The sequence below is a fragment of the Dermacentor andersoni genome, chromosome 1 (assembly GCF_023375885.2).
Source record: "Dermacentor andersoni chromosome 1, qqDerAnde1_hic_scaffold, whole genome shotgun sequence".
NCBI classification, from domain to species: domain Eukaryota; kingdom Metazoa; phylum Arthropoda; class Arachnida; order Ixodida; family Ixodidae; genus Dermacentor; species Dermacentor andersoni.
This window is the reverse complement of record NC_092814.1, coordinates 142901576-142928541: the sequence shown is the minus strand read 5'-3', so window position 1 is coordinate 142928541 and position 26966 is coordinate 142901576. Positions and strand designations below refer to the sequence as shown.

Genomic DNA, 26966 nt, shown 5'->3' with positions numbered 1-26966 from the left:
ATTACTTCTCCCCCCTCCTCTCACTCTCTCTCTGACTTTTTTTATTATGCAATTCTTTAACCCTTTGAGGGTCAATGCCATATATTTATGGCGGCGTCTGTATGTTTGAAAACACGCAAATTTTTCAACTCTTTGTTGCCGAGCAAGTGCTGCCACCCTGTATGGATAAAGGATTTTTCATTTTATTTATTATTCCCCCCCCCCCCCCCCCTTACCTAGTCTCCTGCTTTTCATTGCGCTGCTTCTTTACACTGGCGTTTCAGCGGCCACTTGCGCATCCACGCGTGCAAGGGCGCGCGGTGGTTAGTTTTGGTTTCGTCTTGCAGGCTGTTTCCGTTCGGTGCACTAGCAAGAACTGATGCCAATCTGGTTTCTAATCTCTCAAAGGGTCACTGCTAGATGCTCGCTCTTCTCTTGCTCACATTGGTGCGATTACATCTGTTCACAGGCGGTTGCTGGTTTATTACAAATGATGCCGCCATATACAAACAATGCTGTCATGTCTGTGTTTCTTTTCTCGAGACACAGCTCGCCAAAACTGATTGCCCCTCGTTGGCGACAGAACGACGGATTACTGCAAGTTTCTGACTCGTTTGATTTTTCTGATGGACGCACAACCATAGTTTTTTTGCGTGTGCTCACATACGAGGTTCGATTATGCTATGGGTGTGCACGCTGGTTGCTTCTGCAAGTAAGTCGATTGGCAATTCCTCCGATGCGGACTACTAGTGTATCTACTTTTTATTCTTATTATTAGTATTTATGGGAAGCCCATCTGTATTCATGAATAACTGATGCATGTTTACCTACGAAAAATATTTTTTTGTCAATTTATGGTCACTAAAAAAATTGCAGTAAATTCTTTTTGAAATAGGTCAGTCTGAAGATTTTAAATGTGCACAAAATAAATAAATCTGAGCCTGGGGATTCGCATTTCGCAAGAAAAACCTGACCCCCCCAAAGGGTTAAGTTTGCACTCAGTGCATGTTTACTTCAGGGACCCCTCCTACAACTTTGTGGTTCTGAAGTCCCACCTTAGTACGTCTGTGTACTCTGTTTGGTGCAGTCAAATTTATTTATTTATTTATTTATTTATTTATCCTTGGCACATTTCTGGCTTGTGTCCCAGTTATTCTAGAAAAAAAATTGTTTTCCAGTGCAGTTGCATTGAATGGACTGTAAGCATCCTCTTGGGTCTTTGCACAGGCTAATCACTGTGGAAGATGAGCTGCGACGGGAGCAGCGGGAGATGCAAGGCATGATTCGGGCCAAGCAGCAGCTGATTGATGCACAGGAGCGCAAGATCCAGACATTGGATGCAGCCAACCAGCGGTTGCTGGGAGCTCTTGCTCAGTTACGCCAACACTATCAAGACCAGGTTCAGCTGGAGCCCCGACTCCTTGCCAATGGTGCTTCCTCGCCACCACCACCCTCATACAGGAGCAGCTCCTGCTGACGACATGTGCCCATCACATTTACACAAGTGCTCCCTTGGGAAAAGACACATTGTGGCCTCTTTGTGGACAAGTGCCTAAACTGCAAAGTACCTCCACCCTCCTCCGTGCAACACTTTTGTGACAGTCTCATCTTCGGTGGCTCACGACTTATGCAATTTGAACCTAGAGAAGCCTATCGGCAAGCAGTGCGGAAGTTTGTCTTGTGTCCTGCATAGTGCTAGCTTTTGCTAAAGGGACCTCTGAATGGTTGTACAATAGAAGAGAGGTTGTGGTAGTATTCTACTTTTCACACCAAGACAATGGCCAAGAAGCACTACACATGCTCTTATTCATTCAATCTCCCATGGCTTTGTAATGTGTGTGGGAGGAGGTAATGGATTTCTTTCTTCTTGTAGGAGCCTGCGAAGTTTTTTTTTTTTTTTCTTTCTCTGATATATTGTGTGATGTTATGGTCCTAGGGAAGTTTAAATTGGAGCATTGTTTTCAGTGCGCCAACAGAGCTGGCATAGCATTTCACATGACCACTTCAATGTCAATTTCTGTCCTGTTTCACACAGATGTGAAGATTTTGCAAATTTGCCTTGGGGCACTTGTGGCCTAGTTTATGCACTTAGTCTAACACTGCACTGCCTACATATAAAATTTTTGAATATGTTTCTATTGTACCCTTAGGGATGTGAAAGTAAGGTAACATCATCAGTTTATAATGGACCAAACTCACTATTTAATATTGGAGAGCTACTTTAATGGACACCGGTGATTTTTCTCTTTCTTCCCTTTATGATCAACAGCTGAAAATATTTAAAACTAATGCTCTGACTACTGATATCTGACCATAAAATGCACTTTGTTCTTTCTTGGCCAGCATAGGTAGGCAATATCTTGAAAAAACATAATACTTTATCCCACTTTGGGGCATGTAAAGTTGAATAATTTTTCACAAGTTACTTACCAAGCAGGACATTGAGTAGGATAAATTATGTAATGAAGTAATTGAGAGTTTTCCCTTCAATTGGCTTGCAAAATGGGAAGCGTTTAAGCACTCTCCACAGCTTAAGTGTCTTGCCTTCCTAATTTTGTTTCAAGCTGCAACGAATAGTTCTTTCTGCACCTGACCAGCACTGTAGAAGGCACAAGCTGAAATCATGTCTGCCATTATCTGTGTGGTACACTTATAGGATGGAGAGCGGTTACTGAGCATCCATTTTGATGTTGCTCTCTGGGATTTTGTCACAATTTCTAGGGTTAATCACAGCTGCTTAACACTGTGCTCGTACTGTAATGCTCTTACTTACAGGGCCACAGTGACCAATTCAGTCTGTAGGAAGATGTAGACTATTTGTTACTTGTGGCTCTTAATGTTTTGTAATTGTGATTGTAAGGTTTGATTTAGGATTAACTGAGATATGACCACATACTGTATGGCGAGAATTGAAGCCTGTAACTAATAACGACCTGTTTATATAGAACTAACTTAACATTGTTCATTGTACATCTATAGTTTCATTGCTTTAGGTATATTGGCTTTTAGTATTTTTTTTATTTTTTTTTTTTCACAGATGTCAGGTCTTTTTTTTTTTTGTAACTTGCTTGAAATTAAAAGCTATCGCTTATCGCTGCACTTATTGCTATATTGTTTCAGTGCTTTAGGTACCTTGGTTTTTTTAATATTGTTTGATCCCAGACATCTTTCATGCTCAATTTTTTTCTTGCAATAGTTGGGAAGCTTTGACAGGACAGGGCTTAATTATCAGAAAATTCGTTTATTGCTAGAAAGCACGGTGTATTGTAAAGGTACCTATTGAAGTATTTCTAATATCAGGGCATGATTGGCTATGCAGATATGTAGGCTATAGATCATATAAATGTAAAGAAGGGCACTTCTGTGGCGAAATTTTTGTTTTTCTGTCTATGTGTGTGTCCTGTGCAGAACGAAGTTTCCTCAGGATTAGTTAGCAGTAACCAAAGCTTAATCAAAGCATGCCTAAGACACATCAAAATCTCATGCAGTATGTAGTATGCTTGCAGTATGTATTACAGGCCACCCTAGTCTGTCTGTTACTGAGCACGTCTGTGGTCACAGTTGTGGTTGCTTAAGGGAACAGCATTATCGATGTATTTCAAACTTGAGTTACGCTTTTCACTTTCAATAATCAAAATATGCTGGCTTAATTGAGTTTAACAAAAGTTAGCAATCAATCAGACGACAATAAAAAAATGTAGGGTGGTTGTGTTCTGTAGACATTTGCAGAAATACTTTACAGGAGTAATGAACCTAGGTCTTAATGCATAGTAAAATGGTTCTATATGCATTCTGACAGTGAATGCTTGTGCTAATATATGTTCTCAGATGAATTTAAGTAGGCAGAATCATGAGAGCAAGCTATGTGGCCTCCAATGCCATGCTAAGTCTAATACAAGCCATCAGTTTCTTTAAGTCAGGTATACCAGGTGCTTTATTTTTTCTTTTAATTATTATTATTCTAGCTGCGCCAAATTTTAAAAAGTTGCCTTTGGCGATAGCACAGTTTTAACCCTTGAGCTAAATTACTCAATGCGGCAGCCATTACTTCCGTGAGAAGCCAAAATGCTTAATTGAATTAATTGAATAATTACATTAATTAACTGTTTTAATTAATTGCATTATGGCACATGTTGCAATTTACAAATTGTAACCAGTGAGTTCGCAAGGTGTACCACTTAGAACAAGTTCTCAAGACTCCACCAGTTTCGAAGTATTAATCTTCAAAGTTTCTGACAAAGTACATTGGCATTCCAGTTACGTTTGTGCTTCATTGCACAAAACAGTTTGTTTTAAAAAAAAGTGAGTGGAACAGTGCATTTTTACGGCAAGTTTAACAGCACATTTCTCTAAACTGGGGCCACCCTCTTAATTCGTTCCAAGTCTATATGCCTTGCAAGCTCACTGGCTACAATTTGCAGACAAATATGTGTGCTAAAGTCAATTAGTGTGATTAACTTAATTACTCAATTAAACATTTTGATTTCTCATAGAGGTAATGGGCTACCTCATCGAGTAATTTACCTCAACTGTTGGAATTGTGCTATCTGCCACATGCCATATTAAAAAAATGTGGTGCAGCTAAAGAAAAACACCCTATATCATGCCTGGTACTGTTTGAGTAGATTTTTCATCTAAGACGTTGGGTATTTATTGAACTTGGACATGTGTGCATTAACTGCAGTGGTGTCTTTTTTCTTTTCTGTCACTTTTTTTTTCTTCATGTGTGTGTGTGTTGTTTTACATGGTAGCACTGTGTAGAGACCCCTGAAAAACTCTGAGATGAGATTAGTACTGCTATTTTCTCTGAAGCCACAGTTATCTCGGCAGAATCGGCTTTCTTTTAACTTAGCTGGATAAAGGTGTTTGCATTATTAAGGGCCATAAAGAAAAGTTTTCTTCCTCCCTCCCCCTGCTATCTGGCCTGCTAGTTTTAATGCATGCAACCAGACTAGCTCTATGCTGTCAGGTTCCTTGTTGAAAGCTGTCTGCACAGTTGAGTTTTCCTTACAGCAAGTCTCTAATTATGAATGAATCATCACAATATAACAGGGCTGCCACTAGTATGCTTTATCTGAAATGTGCCTGCCACTTACCACATCTGGTATTTGCTTGCTTGCGTATAATGGTCTTTCTTGGGGACCTGATGAGAATTTTGTCAGCTGATGTGTTCACTCAGGTGAAGCTGGTCCATGAGAGGGGCTCACCTTGAATGCTTCTTTTCAATGCTTCTCTTCATTTGTGTTTTGTATTGCATATACACATCTCTGTTGTGAAAGTTTTGCATTTAGATTTCGTTATTTACTGTTCCCACAACAAATTATGCAGCAGTTATTTGCTCTAAGGAAAAACAAATGCCTTGTATATACAAAAAAAGATGTTATGAAGAAAAGAAATGGATGTACATTATTGCAATGAAAGCTGTGGCAACACCTTATTTTTTTGTACAAATTGCAGCTTTTGCCCAGCTACTGCACTTCAGGGATTGCTAGTGAATAAAATAAGCTGTCATTTTTCTCTTATTTGTATAAAGCTTGTATTGTTTTTGTTTTCAGTTTAACGGAAATGTTGATTAATTTGCAGCATACGTGTGCCTTTGGCATGTTTGAATACTGCAAATTTTAGTTGATGTTGTACCCATTTATTTTTGGGTCTGGACGTCATCCTAGGCTTGAGGTTGTATACCTGTTATATTATGCCCACCATGTGACACTGAAAAACATGTTGTCACTCTCAGATCGATTACCAAAGAGCACCACTTTCTCTTGTGTGAAAAAGCTTTTTGTTCGTTGATTTTCATGGATGCCCAAGGACAGGTCGTTGACAGTAAGAGCATCATTGCTCATGGAACACAATGCTCTGTGCTGTTGGTGCACACACAAATATGTGTATTTTGACATGCAATACTGTCCAGAGGAGCTTATAGAGAACACTATACATGTTAAAAGCATACAAATATATAAATATATATTATTGTAAGGTGGCATATTGGGTTGTTGGTTGGGATTATTATTGAAGGCAGTAGGCAGTGCAAACAACAAGTGCTAACCAAATAAACCTTCAGTTGTGAGTCAGCACTTGTGTTTACCCTCTTTTTGTCCCTTGTTGTTAGCACTAGCACTGTTACCTGCCTTCAAGAATATATATATATATATATATATATATATATATATATGTGCTATACATATTGATTGATTGTTGACTGCTTTTTGTTTGTTTTGTAGCAGTTGATTAAGTGCACCTATGCAGTCTGTCAAGAGGAGCACAGAGGTCAGGAAATGGGTCATGCAAATTGAACTTTATGCCAATAGATATTGTGTTGGCACATGTGTTCTCTCACTCCATGTTCCATGCAAGCTTTTTGTGTTTTCCACTGTCACTTTCATTAATTTTGCACAGAACACACAACTGGACTATAACACTTCATGTGCACTCATTGTATGTTGAAGAATTGCTGTAAAATACACTCCATTCAGAAGTGTTTGAAGCATTCATAAAAAGTAACATGAGGATGCATTAGTCTGCACTTGAAGCTATGTTCCTTCTTTTGTTATAAGATTTTCTGCAGGTATCAAGCAGGTTATTGAGTATAATTATGTGCGAATTCTCTGTCATAACTGGTACTACTGAACGAAATCTATTTGTTGCACAGTAATGTATCTGTGGGCATGAAATGAGCCTGCAGGGTCGGCACAACCAGAAAGTTGACATTGGGTGCAGCAAACCTTTCCCTGTCTTCCTCTTTTAGCATCTTGGATGTAGCGAGCATATTGCTTTGTTCCCAGTGGCTGCACTTGTCTGGAAAGAAGCATTGAGCAGCAGCAGGTGTGGATGATTAGCCAGCAATCATTTGCAACCAATGCCTACTAGCTTCTTTACTCAGTTCACTTTTTATCTTATATTTCTCATGGCTAATGTTAGTAAACTGACTCTAAAGCATACCCATGAGACCCATACACATCCTTGGAATGAGATTTCAACTTGTCTGGGCAGTGAACAACTTTCTTCCTTAGATGCAATGTGCCTTGTGCCACATACCTGGGTCAAATGAAACAAGTGGGAGGTGGGGAACGCTGCTTATTATAAGCTTGTATTAATTTTAGTTCACCTGCCACACATGACTCATTTTTATTAGTTGGTGGCACTCAGCATTGTATTCTATCAATCAAATATATTTATATCTAGTGCTGTGCAAAGTTTTTGTAAATAAATTGTCTATATTTTATCTTGTGGTCTTTGTCATTGAAATTTGTTTTATATGTGGACACCCAGGCTATAAAATTCAATGGCAACTTTTTTTTTTTTTTTTGCAAGAGGCTTTATTAGTTAAGGCGTGTGATGTGCATTTAATTCAAAGTGTGTATCTGTAAAGTAGTTGTGCATGTCAGCAAGCTACTTATTACTGAAACAGTGCAAGGAGTGTCCACTGCAAAGTGAGTCAGTTACGATACTCGCAGCCTTTCCTTTTCTTCTTTCCTTCCTATGATTTACAATAGATTACTACTGCTACTAAGAAGCTAATTAAAGTATTGATGCCTCAAATGCTGTGTCCACAGATGGGAGCATTGCATTCCTGCATTCTAGTTACAATTAACACTGACAGACAGAATAAAAATAGAATTGTGTCTAAAGAAAGTGTTCTTTATCAGGTGGTTTCCACGAAAAGTCCAATCTGAAAGGTGAGAAATGCACGGAAAGTGAGAGAGAGAGAGGGAGAGAGCAAGGACATGGAAAGTGAGAAATGTATGGAGAAAAAAGGTGGAACCTATATGTCCCACTATCCACCTTATCATTGAGTAGGAGTCTGCAGGATGCATCATCATCGCTCTCTTCTACCTTATGGCGGCTTACAAAACAGCCTGTGTGCACTAGGGCACTGTACAAACAACCAGTGTATGTTTTGTGTACTTCCACTGAGTCTATTGAGCACCATTTGTACTGTCCTTCAGGGCTGACCAGTATTGCAATAGTTATTTGGAAAAACCAGATGCTTCTTGTAAAGCATCAAAAGTTGCATACATATCACATAGTGATGTGATTGGTAGGAGTGTGTGACAAATTGCAATGCCTGAGGTTGCAAAAATAAGAACAGCACATAGCTGTCGTGAATACCTGTTTTAAAGTATATTCAGTGAACACTATGGAAAATGGGCTTTGACTTTTCTTGTGTCATTGATCTAGTGCAAGAAAAGTTTTTCGCAAAAAGACTGTCTTTGTAGTAAAGAAAAGACAAATAACACAGTGGGAAAGGAAGATGAATTTAACATGCAAATGTTTGAGTGCTGTGCCTTTTTTGACGAATTTACAGAAAAAAGTTCACCTAATGTCCTAAAGTGCAGGAATGTAACCACACAAAAATGTTCATTCGTAGTTGTGTTTCATATGGTTGAATTTACAAGTGCTCTGCAATGATAAGCATGAAATTTACAGAAAAACAAATTTCACCTATAATGCAGAAACGTTACCGCAAGAAATTGTTCAATCATAATTATATTTCATTACTACAGCATTGTTAAGTTGCTCTGAAAGGTGGGACTGATATGTCCTGCCGTCCTTAAAGGGTTGATAGTGTGAGCTAAGTAAGTGATTGAAGCCCACAGTGGGTGCACCAGCTATAACAGGTGCACTGTAATAAATGTCAGCGATACTTTTTTTTTTTAAGCCCTGTACTCAAACCTAATATTGCCTTATTTTTAGCTTAGTTGGGTCACTGGATTAGGTTGATGACCTGTGAAACCTAAATGTCTTAAGGCAGTGGCCACGTGGGAAAGGCTAAATATAACTCTCCCAGCCATGCCAGCTGCACTCTACTCGAGGACTTGTTTGTACATAAAGTGCTGAAAATGCAAATTTGGTAATAAATGAGAGCAAAGGTAAAGATAAGTTCATGAACATAGTTACCTTACATTGTTTTTTAAGCATTTTGAATCAATTCCAAGGGGTGCCATGATAATTTTATTGATGCATTTGGTGTTAATATTAAACTTGGAGTACATATTTGAAAGTAATGTATTGTGAGAACAACCAAATAAAAGCTGCCTTTACCAGTTCTAGGAAGTGTTGGTTCAAGCCACCGTAGAGCTACCTGCAACTATTGTGTGCCTGTTCAAAAGCACGAGAGACCGAGACAGCATGTCTCCAAAGGAGGTGTATCTAATATGATATACCTCTGAGGTCTTTCGCGTTTCCAAAGCCAGAAATGGCAAGCATTACTACCAAGCGAGCACGTCGTCGTTCGCCTCCGCGAGATGGCACGACTTGTTCGCGGAAAAGAAACCCTCGCCTGCCTTCTCCCTCAGGCCTCCCTGATCTTCTAATTTCCGTACCAACGCTGTTGGTTCATGCGTGCGTCCGTGCGTGCTGTTGCAAGTCAACTTCGACTTCTCCGTTGAACTCTTCTTTGCCAGGCGGCGAGACTCTACACGGTCGTCATTACACAGCAGCGCTCTCGCCGTTTCGTCCTTAGATCGGTCCCTTTTAGCTGGACAATTGTAATCAAAGTCGGTCATTCAGAGTTTTCCCTGAAGCGATTTGAAGTTTGCGATGAAATGCACACTGACGTTAGATGATGACGGAATAGGTACTTTAATATATCCAGTATGTGATGGGCGACCAGCGTTGCATGCAACGGCATAGCGTCGTCCGAAACCAACCAACGCAGCGTGAGGTCCCTTTAGCTGGTCGGTCTTCAAGCCTAAACAGAGTTCGTGAGACGTATTCTTCGCTTTCGTTGTCGTGCGAGTCGCGTCGGCTGGGACTTGTCGGCGATGCTGCGCGCAGTGGGAAGGTATTAGAAGCCCCTGTTATGAACGTCAAGCTTCCGCCTCGACATGTGATGCGCGGGCTGAAGTTATGAACCCCATCATTGATGGACAGGTGAGCAACAAGTTGCGCTTGCTGTCTCTGAAACCTTAAATGTTACTTCGGCTGTTGTTGGTCTTCCTTCTGGCATGCAGGTAGTATCTGACGTGTACAAGCTGCTGAGTGACCAATGCTGCCAGGTAGCGAGTTCCATGTGAATGATGCGAGCTGCTAACTCGTGCTGTTGAGAATATTTCAAACGCTTGGTGTTCCTGTGCTTTAGTTTGGTCAAGTTCCTATAGTTCGAGTATGTGCCTGGTGTTTGAATTAGTGCTTGCTGTTTAAACAAACCATACTGTGTTTTTTTCTCATCATTTCTGCTAAACTGGTGGGAATGGGTATTGGGATATGGGTCAAAACCGCGGGGGAGGTTTTCGCGTCGCCGCCCACCACCTGTTGATGTGTACCCTTGGTGGTGCCGTCGCGGCTATCGCAATTGAGATTGAAGTCTTGTTTCTTTGATGTGGAAAAGCAGGGTGTTGCATGCTTTCTTTTGATACGTTACCGCAGAATATTGGTCGACGAGCCTATTATGCCGCGCTGCGGTTCGTTATTTGACCGGTATCGCTGGGGCGAAGGTCGTCTTCTATTACGAGAGCCGTGTGCCTGGCACGCTCGAAATGTCGTCTATTGGATCCTTAAAATTTCAAAAGATATCGATCATCTGTTTTCTGTGCACTTCAGTGCCTACTAGTACTTGAAAAGTTTGGGCAGCCTGTCGTCCGTACATTCTGTAGTAAAATAAAAAGCGTCGCTGGTTCCCGCCGTCTGTTTAGCTCTCCGCCTCCGCCCCCATACCCTGGTGTCAGCTTTCAGCAGTTCGTGTAGGCATGCTGGTAATAGAACGCGATATTTAGATTGAACACCTACCGAGTTCTTATTAAGATTCCTTGCTGCTATATACCCAGGATGTGTAATGCCATTTCGCCAATGAAAAATTTCCAAACATTGGCGTACAATGTTTTGGTATGTAGTGGTTCATTGGCACACACTGCTTTCAATACCACATTCAAACAAGAATGCCACCGTGACAGCCAAATGTAAAGCACAACACAAGCGAAAACGAGGGTGTGCTCATTAATTGTTGCTCATGCGCTTACATTAACACTGATGTATTTGCACCAATATGAAAGGGAACACTTCGCCTTCTTTAAATCCTGCAAACATGCAGTCAGAACGCCTCTCACTATTTGCTGTGTAGTGATTGCGTTGAAGAAGCCTCTTTTATGTTTATTTCTTTCAATTCAGGAGCAAAGGAAATTACTAGCTTTAAATGGAAAGCTGGTGTTCCTTTTCTTATTGTCTCACTTGGTACTTCGTAAGTCTAGCATTGGAAATAAAACTTTAAAGGGACACCAAAGAGAAATTGTGAGCTGTATTAGTAAGTTATTCTTCAATACACAAAAAAGACACTCTTATCATGAGAGGTAGCTTGATAAGTCAGAAAAGACAAAAACAAAAGGAGGGTGGTGGCATTGCTTTCAAGTTTCTGCACCAGCTTGCCATGATGCCATGGATTTTGTTTGCTTGGGCCTAGTTATTTTCTTATTGGTAAAGATGGACTACAGTGTATTCTAAATTAAGGAGCCATATACTGAACTTGGTAAGTTCCGAGAACATTTACTGTGCCACAGTGGCCTAAGTACAAAAAACAAATGCATTGAAATTTGCGACATCACACCGTCATACTGGTGCTGGGGTGTTGATGTGAAATTTAAAGAAATTGAAGTTTCATATTCATTTTCTCATCTATAAAACAACCTCTTATGACTGCAAAATTAGCAAATAGTTTTGAAAGAAAACTTTATCAGTCTAAACTATAGTTTAGTGTTTCTCTGTAGTATCCCCTTAATTATTCTGCCCCTTCATTATCCAAGACATCTGTATTTGTAATCTTATTGCACTTTTGCCTTAATAGCTAATGTGTGAGCTAGTGTATTAGTTATGGCTAGTACTTTCATGATCTATCATAGATGTGTGTAGCACCACTCAGACCTACCTACTTCATTACAGTTCTTGATTCAGAGTAGAGTAAGGGTGTTAGCACAGTGTTCATCATTTCTTGGTTCTGTTCCATACCTGTAGGTGATTGCTACATTCCAGTATGTTAAATCAACCACCCATCATCCTAGCAGTTAAGGGTTTTAGCATTTTTGTGTGATAGCGGCCTCTGAGACTGCAAATTAGCTTGAGTTCATGTGCTAGGGCATTTTACATGCCTGTATGCATGTGTTTCAATATTTCTTCCCTCATCATATTTGCACCAGGAGTACTGTGTCAAACAGGAAGCCAAACTAACTTTCCCAACTAACATAAACTCCCTCTCTTGTGTTTATCAGTAGTAATCCTAATAAAGCTGTCAGGCTGCTGAAAAAAGCTCATTTGCCATTTTCTTAAATTATAAAATTGACGTTTCAAGAAGCCTTGGTTTTAAGGGGCTCTATAACATCCCTGGTCAGCTTTCCTCTGTGTTTCATTGCTTTGTCACCATTTGTCTTCCCCTTAAGGTTAGAATAGGCACTGTCTGGTCATATGAAGGGTGTTCCAATAGTAAGTTTCGGCATTTATTTTCACACAAACTTTATTGCCAAAAAAAATACACCATGGCATCATGAACTTAACACTTTGGACTATTTTTCCACATAGTTACCACTGACATTGAAACATTTGTCATAGCGTGCAATCAGTTTGAAGAAACCACTCTGGTAAAACAGTGCCTTGCGTTGCAAGGACTGAGACGTGACCTCTTCACCATATACGATCTGTAGGCATTGGATGATGGACACACTAGTCGCACGTGCCCATTCATTCAATTATCACCTCTTATCCTTCATACTTTTCTTTTTCCCATCCCCTTCCTGCACCATGGAGTAGCAAGCTAGAGACATGTCCTTCCAGCCAACGTCTAAATTTAAAGGAGTACTGATGCAAAACATCATCAAAATCAAACAAAGCGAAACAAACTAAGTACAATACTCAGATTTTGGCAATGCTAACCTGTCAACTTTCCCAACTTGCTGTTTTGATACTGACAAAAATTTTGTGCCCCGCTTTTTTTAGGTAGCTGTGAACTTCATAATTACGGTACAAAGCTTCAATTGCTCAGGAGCATTGCAGATAGTTACAGCACCTTTTATACGACCTGTTCAAAATGCACATCAAATGCAGCTTGGCTTCAGATCTGAAAAAGGACTCGTCACTTCTCCAAAAATGAAATTGGTGGTCACATGGTATCACAAACAACTTAAAAGTCTGCCAGTCAGCTCGTTGGGGGGGGTTGAAGGCCATACAATAACCGTATTGTGGAAAGGTTCCAAGTTGGCCCTTCCAATTGTGCAGTTCTCTTGGAAATTCAAGGGGATATGCTCTCCCTTCTTGTCCCGTTAAGTGCAGAAAAAAATCTGCGTTTGACAGCATGGCGAATATGCATCAGTTGTGTCTGGTATCATGATTTTGGTGACATGGCAAGTCTCTTTTTTCATGTCAGTAGTCGCGCTGCTATTGGCACATATTTTAAACTGGTCACACACATTAAGAGGTAATGTAATTACTTGGTGTAATAACGCAATAAAAATAAAGCAAAAATGTTCTTTTTACCACTTAATGTTGAAACTTTTTATCCTGTCACTGAACATGAAACTTGCCATTGGTGGGTTTCAGTAGTTGAGCAGACCATGTTCACCATCAGATTGGTGGAATTAAGATAATTAAGCAAAGTTGCACATTACCAGCCACATATTTCTGGCGTTGCATATATTGCAATATGCCTGATTGAGCACATTTACAATCTTAAAAGGAAAACAGCTATGCCAACAAGAAGTGCAGCCTTGACATTTTAAAGAGGCACCAAAGAGAAACACTATATTAGTTTAGACTGATAAAGTATTCTGTCAAAACTTCATGTTCGTTAGTTTCGCAGTAAGAGAATGATTAAAATGAAAATGGAGACAAAAGTTCTTTGTTTTTGTGATGCTTAAAGCCCACTGCTGGCACATCAGTGGCTCTTTGCCAAAGTTCAGTCTTTGGCTTCTTTAGAGTACAAGGTTGTTCATTTCTATGATAATAAGTAGGCCTGAGCAGGCACCATCAAGATCTGACGCCACGGTGAGCTGGTGCAGGAACTTTAAGGTGGCAGTGCTCACTCGTTTTTCATTTTTGCATCTTTTCTGCATTGCCATGCCTCCTCTTATGCCATGAATAGATTCTTTGGTATTGAAAAAGCGTGATCACTGATACAGCCCAACTTATTTTCAAATTTTTTTTCTGAATTGAGCATCATTAGACAAAACAAAATGTAATGCCTCAGCTGCCTTGGTTGAAATCAAGAAAAAGAAATGGGCATGGGCAGGACATGTAATGAGGAGGGAAGATAACCGATGGTCATTAAGGGTTACGGACTGGATTCCAAGGGAAGGGAAGCGTAGCAGGGGGCGGCAGAAAGTTAGGTGGGCGGATGAGATTAAGAAGTTTGCAGGGACGACATGGCCACAATTAGTACATGACCGGGGTAGTTGAAGTATGGGAGAGGCCTTTGCCCTGCAGTGGGCGTAACCAGGCTGATGAGGATGATGATGAGGTGCCTTGGCACTAAAATTTTATGCAGACGTGCCATCTTGACAACTTTCACTAAACAATACTGCTGTGTTGTTAAAACATCAGCTTGGGTTTGCTGCACTTTTGCGGCACTGGAAACAATGCAAACAAGTATGGGCACAATGTGAGCATTGTGTTGGCCATGTCTGTTCTTTTTGATGTTGCTTTCTGTGCTGCAAATGTACAGTCATCTCTGCCTCAGGGATATATTTGGCCCTCTTTTGGCAGTAACCTGTGCCGAGTTGCATAGTCAATACCAAGCTGAAGGATAAAATGGACGTCGCATAATGTACCTTACAGGTAAAAAGAGTCTGGAGCGAGTATTTTGTAAAGACGGCCCCATGTCTTAAAAGTTTTCGGCTTTCAAAAATGGGGGGTGTTCACATGCTAGGAAGGGATTTGAATTGATTTTCATGCGGACATCTTCATGCGAACACAAATCTTCCGTCATCAGATTTTATTTCTTGGGCCTTTAGCATTCTATTGCCTATAGGCTGCCTGTTTGTATTCTTTTGTTGCTAAACTGCCAACATTGCTTTCTTTCTCCTGTTTCAATTTTACCATCTTGAGGTCTGCTGCTTATATGCCTAAATTTATAATAATTCAAACTTTAGGAGAGAATCCCACACACAGAAGTGCAGCTAGGGAAATTGCATTCTTCAGATAGAACTCACTAAATGTATGACCTGCTATCTGCTTTTGATGTTGTTGGTATCTACCTCACAACTAACATCACTGCTGTTGAACACTTTAAAGACAAGGCATATAAGTACCCCCCAAAAATGTTTATTTTCTATTTAAATGTCCAAAACACATTGTGAATAAGCATAATCAGCAAAAAGAAAAAAATATTTTGCAGAAACCATTTTTAGCAGTAAGGGGGAAACACCAGGAAGAAAACTGGAAGTGGTTTCATCCCAAGCTACGTATGCCTTCATTTGGAATTGGTACAGACAGCTCTCATCATATGGGGCCCATAGGTGTACATTTCATGTGCTTTATGTCACATGGCTGATACCTCTGCAGCCAGAGATCTTGCATCAGCCTGTCTCTTCTGACCATGCTTTCAAAAGAAAGCGAGTCTCATGCCCAACTTCTTCGTCGTCCTGTGCTCGTGCTCTGAACCAACATAGGATGCTTGCTGCCTGTCATTGAGTGTTGGCTTAAGACATTTAGCTAGTAACTTTATACTCAATACTGAAACTGAACAAGAAAACAATTATCTGGTATGTTGCCCATAGAGAACACTTATCCTTAAAAGGTTATATAAATGTTATGCGATTGCAACACAAAATGATCAAATGGTAAACTTTCAATTTAATTTCAAGCTATAATGCATTGTTGTTGTCTCTCATGAAGGAAATGTATTAAATGTTTCCCGCTTTGATATGCACCATACTGTAGTTCCAAAAATCACTGTTTGCAGTAAAAGAAAGGGGTAAACTTGAGTGCGTATGCTATGGAGGTTTCTTGCTTCCAGCAGAGGCCACCTTCTATACTATTAGGCACATTTGAAAGTGTTGAGGTGCTTCTGGTAACTATGGGACCTGTAATGACAATGTGGCCATTGGTAATACTGAACCTCTTTCCTTAAGGTTTAGCTCAACAGTTTCCGCTTGATGCCCTGGTTGTTGTGAGGTTTGCCATACACATACAGCTTTAGCTTCTGCAAACCGTATTTATCGAAGGTAGGATTTCGAGGCGATTCCTGCGCTCTTCTGCATGAAAGCACAAGAAAGGAGTGAGAGGGGATGCTGAGCTTGATGTTGCAAGTGCACACACTTTTTTTTTCCTATATATGGTTTTTATTTCTCCAGTTTACAACAGAAAGGAAGCAGAAGCTAAAGGCCGTGTGGCCTGACAAAGGCTTCTGCTCCTATAACAATTCGGCACGCAGGCCATATGCAGCATACAAATCATATAGACATACCGAAATCAACTGGAGTGTCGGGATACAAAATATTATTTTCGTAAAAAAAATAAAAAATAAAAAAACACGTCTTCATGAAATACACTTAAGGTACATTTTGTTTCAAACTACAACTATAACCTGAAAACAAATGAAAGAAAAGACTGACAATTTATACTACGGTTCTAATCAGACAAACTCGATATTTTTCGCAATGAGAAATGTTTTGTATCATTCATTCAAATCTTCCATAATTTCATTATCAAAATCATGTAGGTGATTTAGCTTGAAGGTGCCTGGTAACGGACTAGTTGTTTCCTGTAATTGGTTCTTATTTTATGTGTTCTCATATTATGTGGCCATACACTGTAATGCAGATTGGTCGGTTCATTCAGGATACACAGATTTGTTTTGTTTAATGTATTGCATTAACTTGTAGTAATAGACATGATTTGCCTTGATGAACATGATGAACAAGATGGCTTGGTTCTAAAGTTTTGTACAAGAAGGGTGATGGTTTGGGCTAATTGGTTTTCCATTTTAGATTGTGTGGTACAGCGTGATCGTTTCTTTCTCGCGTCCCTTGTCCCTGCTTCACGCTGTACCACACAATTTTATACAAGGCCACTATATCCCTCGAATGCATGTCTCTTTTTTGCAGTACTGTCAATTATAATTTTTTTGCAAAGTAGTGCCCCAAATTATTATGGAATAGGTTAATCGAGAATAAAGTGCATAGTACAAGGAATGTTGCAACCATGGAGGAACCAGGGTGCTCAGTTTGTATAAGCAACCAACAGTTCTACTTAGTTACATAGCAATTTTGTCAATGTGCATGTTCCAGGCCAAATATTCCTGGAACAATACTTTGAGAAATTTCTGACATTTGACCTGTTCTATCGACCTATGTTCAAAAAGAATAGCTATATTGCAGTTAAGTGGTTTATTAGTAGGAGCAAAGATCACATATTTTGTTTTATAAGAATTCATTTGTAACTTATTCTGTTGTAACCAGCATGAGAGTTGCATTAGGTAATGAATTTCAGTTCGAGCTCTGTTACAGTAGCAGCTTTAAAGGGCCCCTGAAATGTTTGACAAGTTCAGCTAAGTTAGGACCTCAGGGGTGGGAGGGGGTTTAGCTTTCTCTATAGTGAAACTAACACAAGAATCAATTCTCAACATTGGTGGAGAGAAGCAGGACAAGTGCTTGCTCTGAAGCTCTGTGTACAGTCCTTATGCAGTCATACCCAAATTATACTGAAGCGGATTTTAAAACAACTAGCAATATAAGTTTTAATGTTACAGTAGACATTTGTTAATTCAACTCTGGCTAATTAGATTTTTTGTTTAATTCAATCCCAACTGAAGGTGCCTGCTGGTGCCCATAAATTCAGTGGACCAGAAATTATTTTGATGCTGAAATTGGTCTTCACTGGATAATTCAAACTTGATTGGTCGGCACGAATGCGCCTGACCTCAGTCGCGACACCAATGGCTGCAGTGCCTATTGTGGCGGTGCTAATGGACAATGAATGTGAAGACAATATTTATAATGGTATTTAGGGCTAGGCAAGCCCTCAGATGCTTAGGAAATTCGCCTTAAAGGCTGCACGTGCCAACTGCCTTAAAGGGCCCCTGAAATGGTTCGGACAAATTTTGTAGACGCGCAGGGTACAGCTTAAGTAGAACATTCACACCACAATTTAAGTGAAGCGTTAAGTATTAATGGAGCTACAACCGATTACAAGTTACCCTCCTCCCTAGCCATGCTTTTCCTCCTCAACTCGTTCGCCGAGCCTTCGGGGCTAAGCTCCGCCTTCACTGGTTCTGCGTCACGATGCGACGTCACATCGCCCACTTCCATTTGTTTTGGAGCTCGCCCCCACCCATACAAAACCTCTCCGCTAGCCGCTTGGCCGTCGACCCCAAGTGAGAGCTATCGAAGCAGCGTGCGGTGCAAGCATTCTGTCGCAGCGCCGAACGTGTCTGGTATTCTGTTAACCACACACTAGCGGAACATTTCGACGGAACGGGGGAAGCATAAACTCAAGCTGATGAAGGAACTTTAGCGTAGACGTACGTTAGCTGCCTGATTGGTCTCCACGGTCCAGCCACCCGTTGGCGCAGAGCTTAACCAGCCAAAGAAAGAGCTAACATTGCTCTAACCAAGTGTAAAACATTTTAAACATTTACAAAAACGTGTTAATCATTACGCTCCTGCAAGAAATTTACACCAGCAGCAAAGAATACATTTTGTTACTGCTACTGTGTCTGGTTGAGCTCTATGCCACCAGGTGGCGGCACCGTGCAGACCATTCACATTTGCGCTTCTGTTCATCCCATGAAACGACATGCAAGGGGACACGGCCAGGCCCTGTCCCCTTTGCGCTTGCGTTTACCCTAATACCGGACTCACTAAACACTATTGCGTTAGCAATCTTCCGGTGTAAATTGACGGCCGCAATCGCGCAAATCCTGGCGCCGATCAGATAGCGGCAGTCCGATGCGCTGCAGCCAGTCTGCTCGTCTACTGGCTTGTAGAGGGACACGATGTCACACCTTGACATATTGCCAGTCGCTACGTTTGCAGTCCACAATGCAACAAAGTTGAATCGTAGCGCTCGCGAAAAGACAGACCGACACTGAGAGCGGAGCTCTCGTCAAAGACTGAGCACGTTGTAACACAAGCAGACGACACTTGCTGTGTGCCGGAAGTGCTTAAGTGCACTGAAAAATTGTTGTTGTGTATTCCCTTTATGTTACTTTCTTTTTATAAAAACAAATTAACTAACATTTCAACTATTACAAAGACAATTTGTTTACCATAAAGTTGGAAAAATTATCGATCACGCGCCCTGGTCAACCAATCGGATAGCTCGCCCCACTGACGTCATATGGGTGATTTGCGTCATATGGTTAGGGGCTGCTTAAAATTCCGCCGCACAGTGTGCTGCGATCGGCAGCGATGTGCATTTTTAAAACCTTATAATAAATTACATGCTTTACGCAGAGCACTTAGATACGTCAATTAATGGTCAGAAGGACCTACTCTAACGACTCAGTACATTTGTAGAAAATCGTCAAAATCATTTCAGGGTCCCTTTAAAGAATATGTTGGTATCGTCTGCGTACATAACTAATTGAGGAGACTGGGGGATGTCACACAGGTCATTAATTTACATTATAAACGAGGTCCAAGTATTGATCTTTGTGGAACACCTGTTATGATATCCACATACGATGAGACATCATTATTTATGCTAGGATATTGATAACAATTTGTTAAGTAATGTCATAAAAGTTCCAGTACTATACCTCGTACACCATACTGTTCCAATTTGCTAATTAATAAAGTATGGCATACTGAGTCTTTCCTGAGGTCTGCAAATAAACCTAATGAGTACATTCTATTTTCAATATTTGTTATTATTTTATGTTTGATGCTAAAAAGAGCTGCTTCACAAGATTAATATTTTTTTTTTTTTTGAAACCATATTGGATGTCACTGATTATGTTATATTTACAGAAAAAGCTTTGTAATCTAACATTCAGGGCACTCTCAAACACATTTGATAAAACAGGTAAAACAGATATTGGGCGGTAATTTGTCGTTAAGTGTTTATCACCTCCTTTGTAAATTGGGCATACTCGGGCTATTTTTAGAAGACCTGGAAAGATACCGCTTTCAAGCATTCTGTTTATGATGTGAACTATGACAGGTGCAAGTATATCGGCAATATATTTCGTTGGTACTGCTTTAACATCGTCACCAGCAGAGACGTTGTAAGGTGAAAGTATTGCTGAGTTAATCAGACTGAATTTGCTCACTACAGGTGTTGCCATGGGTCACCCCCCACCCCCCGTCGGGATGCTGGGTACTGGAGACGAGATATTCATTCAAAGCAGCTGCTGCTTCTCTGCCTGTCAACACACCAGTGGCTGTCTTTATGTTTATCTCGGTGTTGTCTTTTCATTGAAATTAGAACTCCAACTTCATTCCAAACTTTACTAGAATCATTTTATATTTTAGCAAAAAACCGTTCGTAGTACTAGATTTTTGCTTGCTTTATTTCAGCAGTGACCTTATTTCTGTATTTTTTTAGATCAGTCAACATTTGCGCGCTCCTGCATTTTACAAATACTCACTGCATTTACGGACTCAGTACTGCATAGCTGCAGAAGACCTATTCGAACACGTCCTCTAGGCAGCAGCTGGTGTTCAACGGCGCTTACGAATTCATAAATAATAAGGGCACACTGAAATCTGATGTATTTCTTTTTTAACTTTTTGTGCAGGCGACCCGATTGCCAATTCGGCTCATTTAGAAGTGGTCATTTACTTTATTGAATGCATCGCTTTTGTCTTTTTCAACATATGGATCTGTTTATTTCGCTTTTATTTTATTCCATGAACCTGTTTTTGCAGCATGTACAGTGAACTCTCACTTGAGTGAACTTTAAGGGACCGAAGGAAATAGTTCACTTAACTGAAAGTTCACTAAACTGAATATTCACTAGACCAACATAAAACATGGCATACAGAGTCAAAGTTTGAAGTGCAATTCATGGAGCAAAAGAAATGGCATCCATAGTGTTAGAAATGTGTGAAATGGAATTTGTGCATATCAACAAGTACAAGGTTCATTACAGTTATAATGCTGCCTTTCTCACTCAGAAAAGAAATCTGTAACCTTCTTCTGCACTTGTACCTTTAAAGCACAGGAAGTAACAAACTGTCGAAAGAGTCAATGTTCTTGTGCACTTCTTCTGGCACAGCCTGCTGTTGAGGCACAAAGTCTTTCAACTTTCCAATGTACCCTCCAACCTCAGCTAGAGTTATAGGGCTTGAAACTGGCTCGGCAGTTGCCTCTTCGTCGCACTCTTCTTCTTCTTCAGGACGAACACTGGAAACAATTTCCAGATCCGTCTGTTCAGCACAGGTAATCAGTGCACTGTCACACTGTGCATATTCTTCAAACGAAGTATCTGATCGTAACTGATAAGTTACGATCAGATAACTGAGTAACTGATCGTAAAAATAAGCCTCCCCGCAGGGGCGTCTGCGTCAGCAGGCGTTTGGTGTGTTGCGACACCACGTACCCGAGCACACGAGGGTTGGACCCTCCCGCGCGTAGCCGTGCGCGGCTTAGCCGTGTCCGGGGAAAAGGGGATCCTGGGGGTTGAGCCAATGCCGGGTGTTTGGACCTTTACGGCCCCCCGGCGGCGGCAACACACCTCTTTGGCCTCGGCTTCACGTAGACGGCACCCCCGGACTGACCCACCCGGGGGAAATCGGTAGTTGCCTTTTCCTGTCTCTTTCTCCCTCCAGCCTTCGTCTTTCTCTGACTTTTCATCTTTCCTGTCTTCTCCTAGCTTCCGCTTACTTCCAATTTTTCCAGGCAGCAAGGGTTAACCTTGTGTGAATAGCCAACCTAGGTTATCTCATATTTGGTTATAGTTATAACGTACAGCTGGCACTTACAGGACCTGTCTTTTACAGTCCCTGTAGCGTCCCCTTGTAGGGCTCCACGGTGGGTGGCTGGCGTTATTGCCGAAAATTACATTATTCTATGGCTAGTTCCTTCCCTCCTCTCCCAGATCGCCCTCAGAAAAGAGGGCGCACCGATGATGTATTCCAGTTTTTTGGTCGGCAAAAAGAATCCTTCCCTCGTTTTCACGTGATCCACTCTGAAAAACCAGCTAAACAAGTGCGAACAATCTCCCCGTTCCTGGTATCTAAGTCTCTTACCGAAGTTTTTGGTCCAGGATATAAGGTGTCGAGGATGGCTAGCGGAGACCTCCTCTTGGAGCTCCGCGATCAGAAGCAATTTGAGAAACTGCCTCAGCTAGTATCATTTGGGGAGACCCAAGTGGTAGTAACCCCGCACCGCACGATGAATACCTCCCGCGGCGTTGTCTCGGACGATGATTTGCTGGAGCTCACTGAGGCTGAGCTCTTGAAGGGCTTCAGCGAACAGAATGTTATAAATGTGAAAAGAATAAAGATGAGGCGCGATGGTAAAGAAATTGCGACCAAGCACCTAATTCTCACCTTCAATTCAAGTGTCCTGCCCGAATCAATCGAGGCCGGGTACATCAAGCTCCGTGTTAGGCCGTACGTGCCAAATCCGCTCCGATGCTTCAAATGCCAGCGCTTCGGCCACAGTTCGCAGAGCTGCCGGGGCCGCCAAACATGTGCGAAATGTAGTGCCCACGAACACACCACTGAATCTTGTGCAAACGCTCTTCACTGTGTAAATTGTGATGGCGAGCATGCCGCATACTCGCGGTCGTGCCTGTCTTGGAAAAGAGAAAAGGAAATCGTAACAGTTAAAGTCAAGGAAAACATAAGTTTCAAAGAGGCACGCAGGCGGGTATCGTACCTGCCCAAGAAAACCTTTGCCGATGTGGCGCGTCAGGGGGCAGCGTCACAACGGCCTCCGGCGGCTGTCCGACCCACAGTCAGTGAGTCGGCAGTTACGCCATCTGCCCCCGCGGCGGTTGCAGCTAGCGCTGCTCCGCCAACCCAGCAGACGGGGTCATCGACCCCGAAGGCGGGCGCAGCGGAGGCTGCCCCAATCTCCGAGGCCCCTTCCAGCGCTGGCAACGGCCAGCGCAGCCAAATCCCTCAGGGAGCCCCATCGACCTCCGGGCTGGTGGGCGCAGGGGTCTTGCCTTCCAGGGCAGGACTCTCTCGGAAAACCTCTCGCTCGCAAGAGCGCTTGTCCGGCGCCTCACACGAGGCAATGGACACTACACCTGTCCTCAAGGCGCACCAAACGCCTAAGGAGCGTCGACACTCGCTCGAACGCTTCAGAAAGAGCAAAACCCCTATTACAGGGAATCGAAAGGGCTCTGTAATCTAAGGCATCCATTCCGTTTCCGTAAACACAGCACCAATTTACATTAAATATGGATACACCAATCATTCAATGGAACATCAGAGGTCTCCTTAGAAACCTTGATGATTTGCAAGAACTCATCCACAAACATAATCCAAAAGTGCTGTGTTTACAGGAAACACACTTAAAATCCAAACGCACAAACTTTCTCCGAACGTATGTTACGTTTCGCAAAGATCTCGATGATGCCGTCGCATCATCGGGTGGTATTGCGATTGTCAGTCATAAAAGTATAGCCTGTCAACCCTTACAGCTATGAACGCCCCTTGAAGCAGTGGCGGTGCGAGTTGTTCTGCTAAACAAACTCATCACTATTTGCTCGCTCTACATACCCCCACATTACAAATTAACTAAACATGAATTTCAGTCCTTCATAGATGTATTGCCAGAACCTTATATTGTTCTTGGCGATTTCAATGCACACAATTACCTGTGGGGCGATTCTCGTATAGATGCGCGAGGACGACTTGTTGAACAATTCCTTTTCTCTTCTGGTGCGTGCATTCTGAATAAGAAAGAACCCACATATTACTGTCTTGCCAACAAAACCTTTTCTTCATTAGATCTTAGCCTAGTCTCGCCGTCACTACTGCCTCAACTTGAATGGGAAGTTACAAACAATCCTTACGGAAGCGACCACTTCCCCATACTGCTACGAACACCTAAAAAGAACGAATGTACACCACAGGCTCCTAAGTGGAAGATTGATACAGCTGACTGGGAGAAATTCCGAACTCTCAGTAGAATTTCATTGGATGACATGTCCTCGTTAGGAATTGATGCGGCTGTGGAATATTTTACAGCCTTCATAATAGATAACGCAACTAAATGTATATCACAAGTAAATGGATTGGCATGCAAACGGCGTGTCCCGTGGTGGAACGACGATTGTAGGATCGCTCGTAAGAAACAAAACAAAGCGTGGGGGTTGCTACGCGCCTCCCCCACTGCGGAGAATCTTATCAATTTTAAAAAAGTAAAATCCCAAGGCAGGCGAACCCGCCGACAGGCCAGAAGAGAGAGTTGGCAGAAGTTTTTATCCGGTATCAACTCCTATACAGATGAGGCCAAAGCCTGGAACAGGGTTAATAGGATTAGAGGGCGGCAAACATATTCACTCCCTCTGGTAAACACACAGGGCGATACACTGCAAGACCAGGCAGACTCACTTTGGGAGTATTTTGAGAACGTGTCAAGTTCAACAAATTATTCGCAATCCTTCCTGAAATATAAACAAATAGAAGAATGCAAGCCACTCATCAGAAAATGTCGACAGAATGAGCCTTACAACCGTCCTTTTAGTATTGCCGAACTGAGAGCTGCCTTGAGCGCATGCGGGAGCTCTGCACCGGGATCTGATCGAGTCATGTATGAAATGCTTAAAAACTTACACAATGATACGCAAGTTGCACTACTCACACTTTTCAACACCATCTGGGATGCAGGGTACCTTCCAACCGCGTGGAAGGAAGTCATTGTAGTCCCTGTTTTGAAACAAGGCAAAGACCCTTCCTCGGTGGCAAGTTACCGCCCGATAGCCCTCACAAGTTGCATTTGTAAGGTGTTCGAAAAAATGATAAATCGGTGACTCATTCATTTCCTTGAACAGAGCAAAATGCTTGATCCTTATCAGTGCGGTTTCCGAGAAGGGCGCTCCACAACTGACCATCTTGTACGTGTAGAAGCAAATATCCGCAACGCATTTGTACACAAACAGTTTTTGTTATCCATATTCCTCGATATGGAGAAGGCGTACGATACAACGTGGCGGTACGGAATCTTAAGAGACTTGTCAGAAATGGGCATCCACGGGAATATTCTAAACCTTATAGAAAGCTATCTGTCCGATCGTACCTTCCGGGTAAAAGTCGGCAATGAACTTTCACGTCCATTTACGCAAGAAACGGGTGTGCCCCAAGGAGGCGTGCTCAGCTGCACGCTCTTCATCGTGAAGATGAACACGCTTCGCGCTTCATTACCACCGGCCATCTTTTACTTTGTCTACGTGGACGACATTCAGATAGCTTTCAAATCCTGTAACCTCGCAGTGTGCGAGAGACAGGTACAGCATGGCCTGAACAAAGTCTCAATGTGGGCTGACAAGAATGGATTTAAGATCATTCCTTACAAAAGCTCTTGCGTTCTTTTTACAAGAAAGAGAGGAATGATCCCAGATCCTTGCTTAGAACTGGGTGGACAACAAATACGTGTAAACAAAGAGCATAAATTTCTAGGTGTTATACTTGACTACAGACTCACTTTCGTCCCCCACATCAAACATCTTAAAGAAAAATGTCTAAAAACGATGAACATAATGAAACTTCTATCCCAGACTACATGGGGTAGTGACAGGAAGTGTTTATTGAAACTCTATAAAAGCCTGATTCGTTCACGACTAGACTATGGTGCCGTGATTTATCACTCTGCCGCCCCGAGCGCGCTAAATATGCTAGACCCAGTCCACCATCTAGGAATCCGACTGGCCACTGGCGCTTTCAGAACGAGTCCCATACAAAGCTTATATGCAGAATCGAATGAGTGGTCACTTCATCTCCAAAGAACATACATCAGCCAAACATATTTTCTGAAAGTCCACTCTAATCCTCAACATCCGTGTTATACTACCGTAAACGAGATGACATATGCTACACTCTTTCATAATCGTCCCTCCGTAAGACAGCCTTTCTCGCTACGTGTGAGGGAGCTTTGTCATGAAATGCATGTTCCACTCCTTGAGCTTCGCCTAATGCATCCAGCCAAGCTGTTACCTCCTTGGGAGTGGCAGCTGATACAATGCGATATATCTTTCATGCAAGTTACAAAACACGCTTCAGAGATTGAAATACAAATGCATTTCCGGGAACTCCAGCACAAATACTCCTGTACGGAGTTCTACACAGACGCATCGAAGACACGTGAGGGGGTGTCCTATGCAGCCGTCGGTCCATCCTTCTCGGAAACCGATGTACTGCACCCGGAAACTAGTATCTTTACGGCTGAGGCCTACGCACTGCTGTCGGCCCTAAAGCATATAAATAAATAACAATTCCAGAAATCAGTTATATATACGGACTCCCTCATTGTTGTCAAGGCCTTGATGTCTTTCTGTAATCACAAAAATCCAGTATTTAATGAACTATACTCCGCACTGTGTAAAGCATATATATCTAACCAACATGTGATTATATGCTGGGTGCCTGGACATAGGGGCATCGAGGGAAACGTTCTAGCCGACCAGATGGCCACATCAACTTCATCGCATGCAGTTAATCCTACTGCTTCGGTCCCTGTCACAGACCTGAAGCCTTTCTTAAGAAGGAAACTACGAAACCACTGGCAACGCATGTGGGACGAAGAAATAAATAATAAACTGCATGTAATAAAGCCACAATTAGGTTTCTGGCCTCCTATAACAAAATCCCGCCGGACAGATGTCCTATTCTGCCGTCTAAGAATAGGACACACTTTTGGCACACATAACTTTTTACTCACGGGAAACGAGCCTCCAACCTGTGGTAGATGCGGGGAGAGGCTGACCGTCCTCCACGTCCTACTGGAGTGTCGGGAAGCCGAATCTGAAAGAAAGAAACATTTTCTCTTAGCATACCGGCAGCACATCCCCCTTCATCCTGTTATGTTACTTGGTCCAGAACCACTCTTTGACACCAACACCGTCCTAGGTTTTCTGAAAGATGCTGTATTGCATGTTATTTGCCCCACAC

General features: G+C 42.0%; 2 protein-coding genes across 2 annotated transcripts in view; both read left to right on the top strand.

Moving 5' to 3' along the window:
* raskol (Ras GTPase-activating protein raskol) overlaps positions 1 to 7204 on the top strand; it is a 179806-nt gene extending 172602 nt beyond the window's left edge. The window contains exon 23 of the mRNA XM_072287915.1: positions 1207 to 7204. Coding sequence (XP_072144016.1) covers positions 1207 to 1456 — 250 coding nt within the window. The 3' untranslated portion in view covers positions 1457 to 7204. The remainder of the gene's footprint in view (positions 1 to 1206) is intronic.
* A 2063-nt stretch (positions 7205 to 9267) lies between these two features.
* The window catches only part of Rgl (Ral guanine nucleotide dissociation stimulator-like), a 150813-nt gene continuing 133114 nt past the window's right edge, over positions 9268 to 26966 (top strand). Inside the window, exon 1 of the mRNA XM_050192046.3 lies at positions 9268 to 9855. Coding sequence (XP_050048003.1) covers positions 9832 to 9855 — 24 coding nt within the window. The 5' untranslated portion in view covers positions 9268 to 9831. The remainder of the gene's footprint in view (positions 9856 to 26966) is intronic.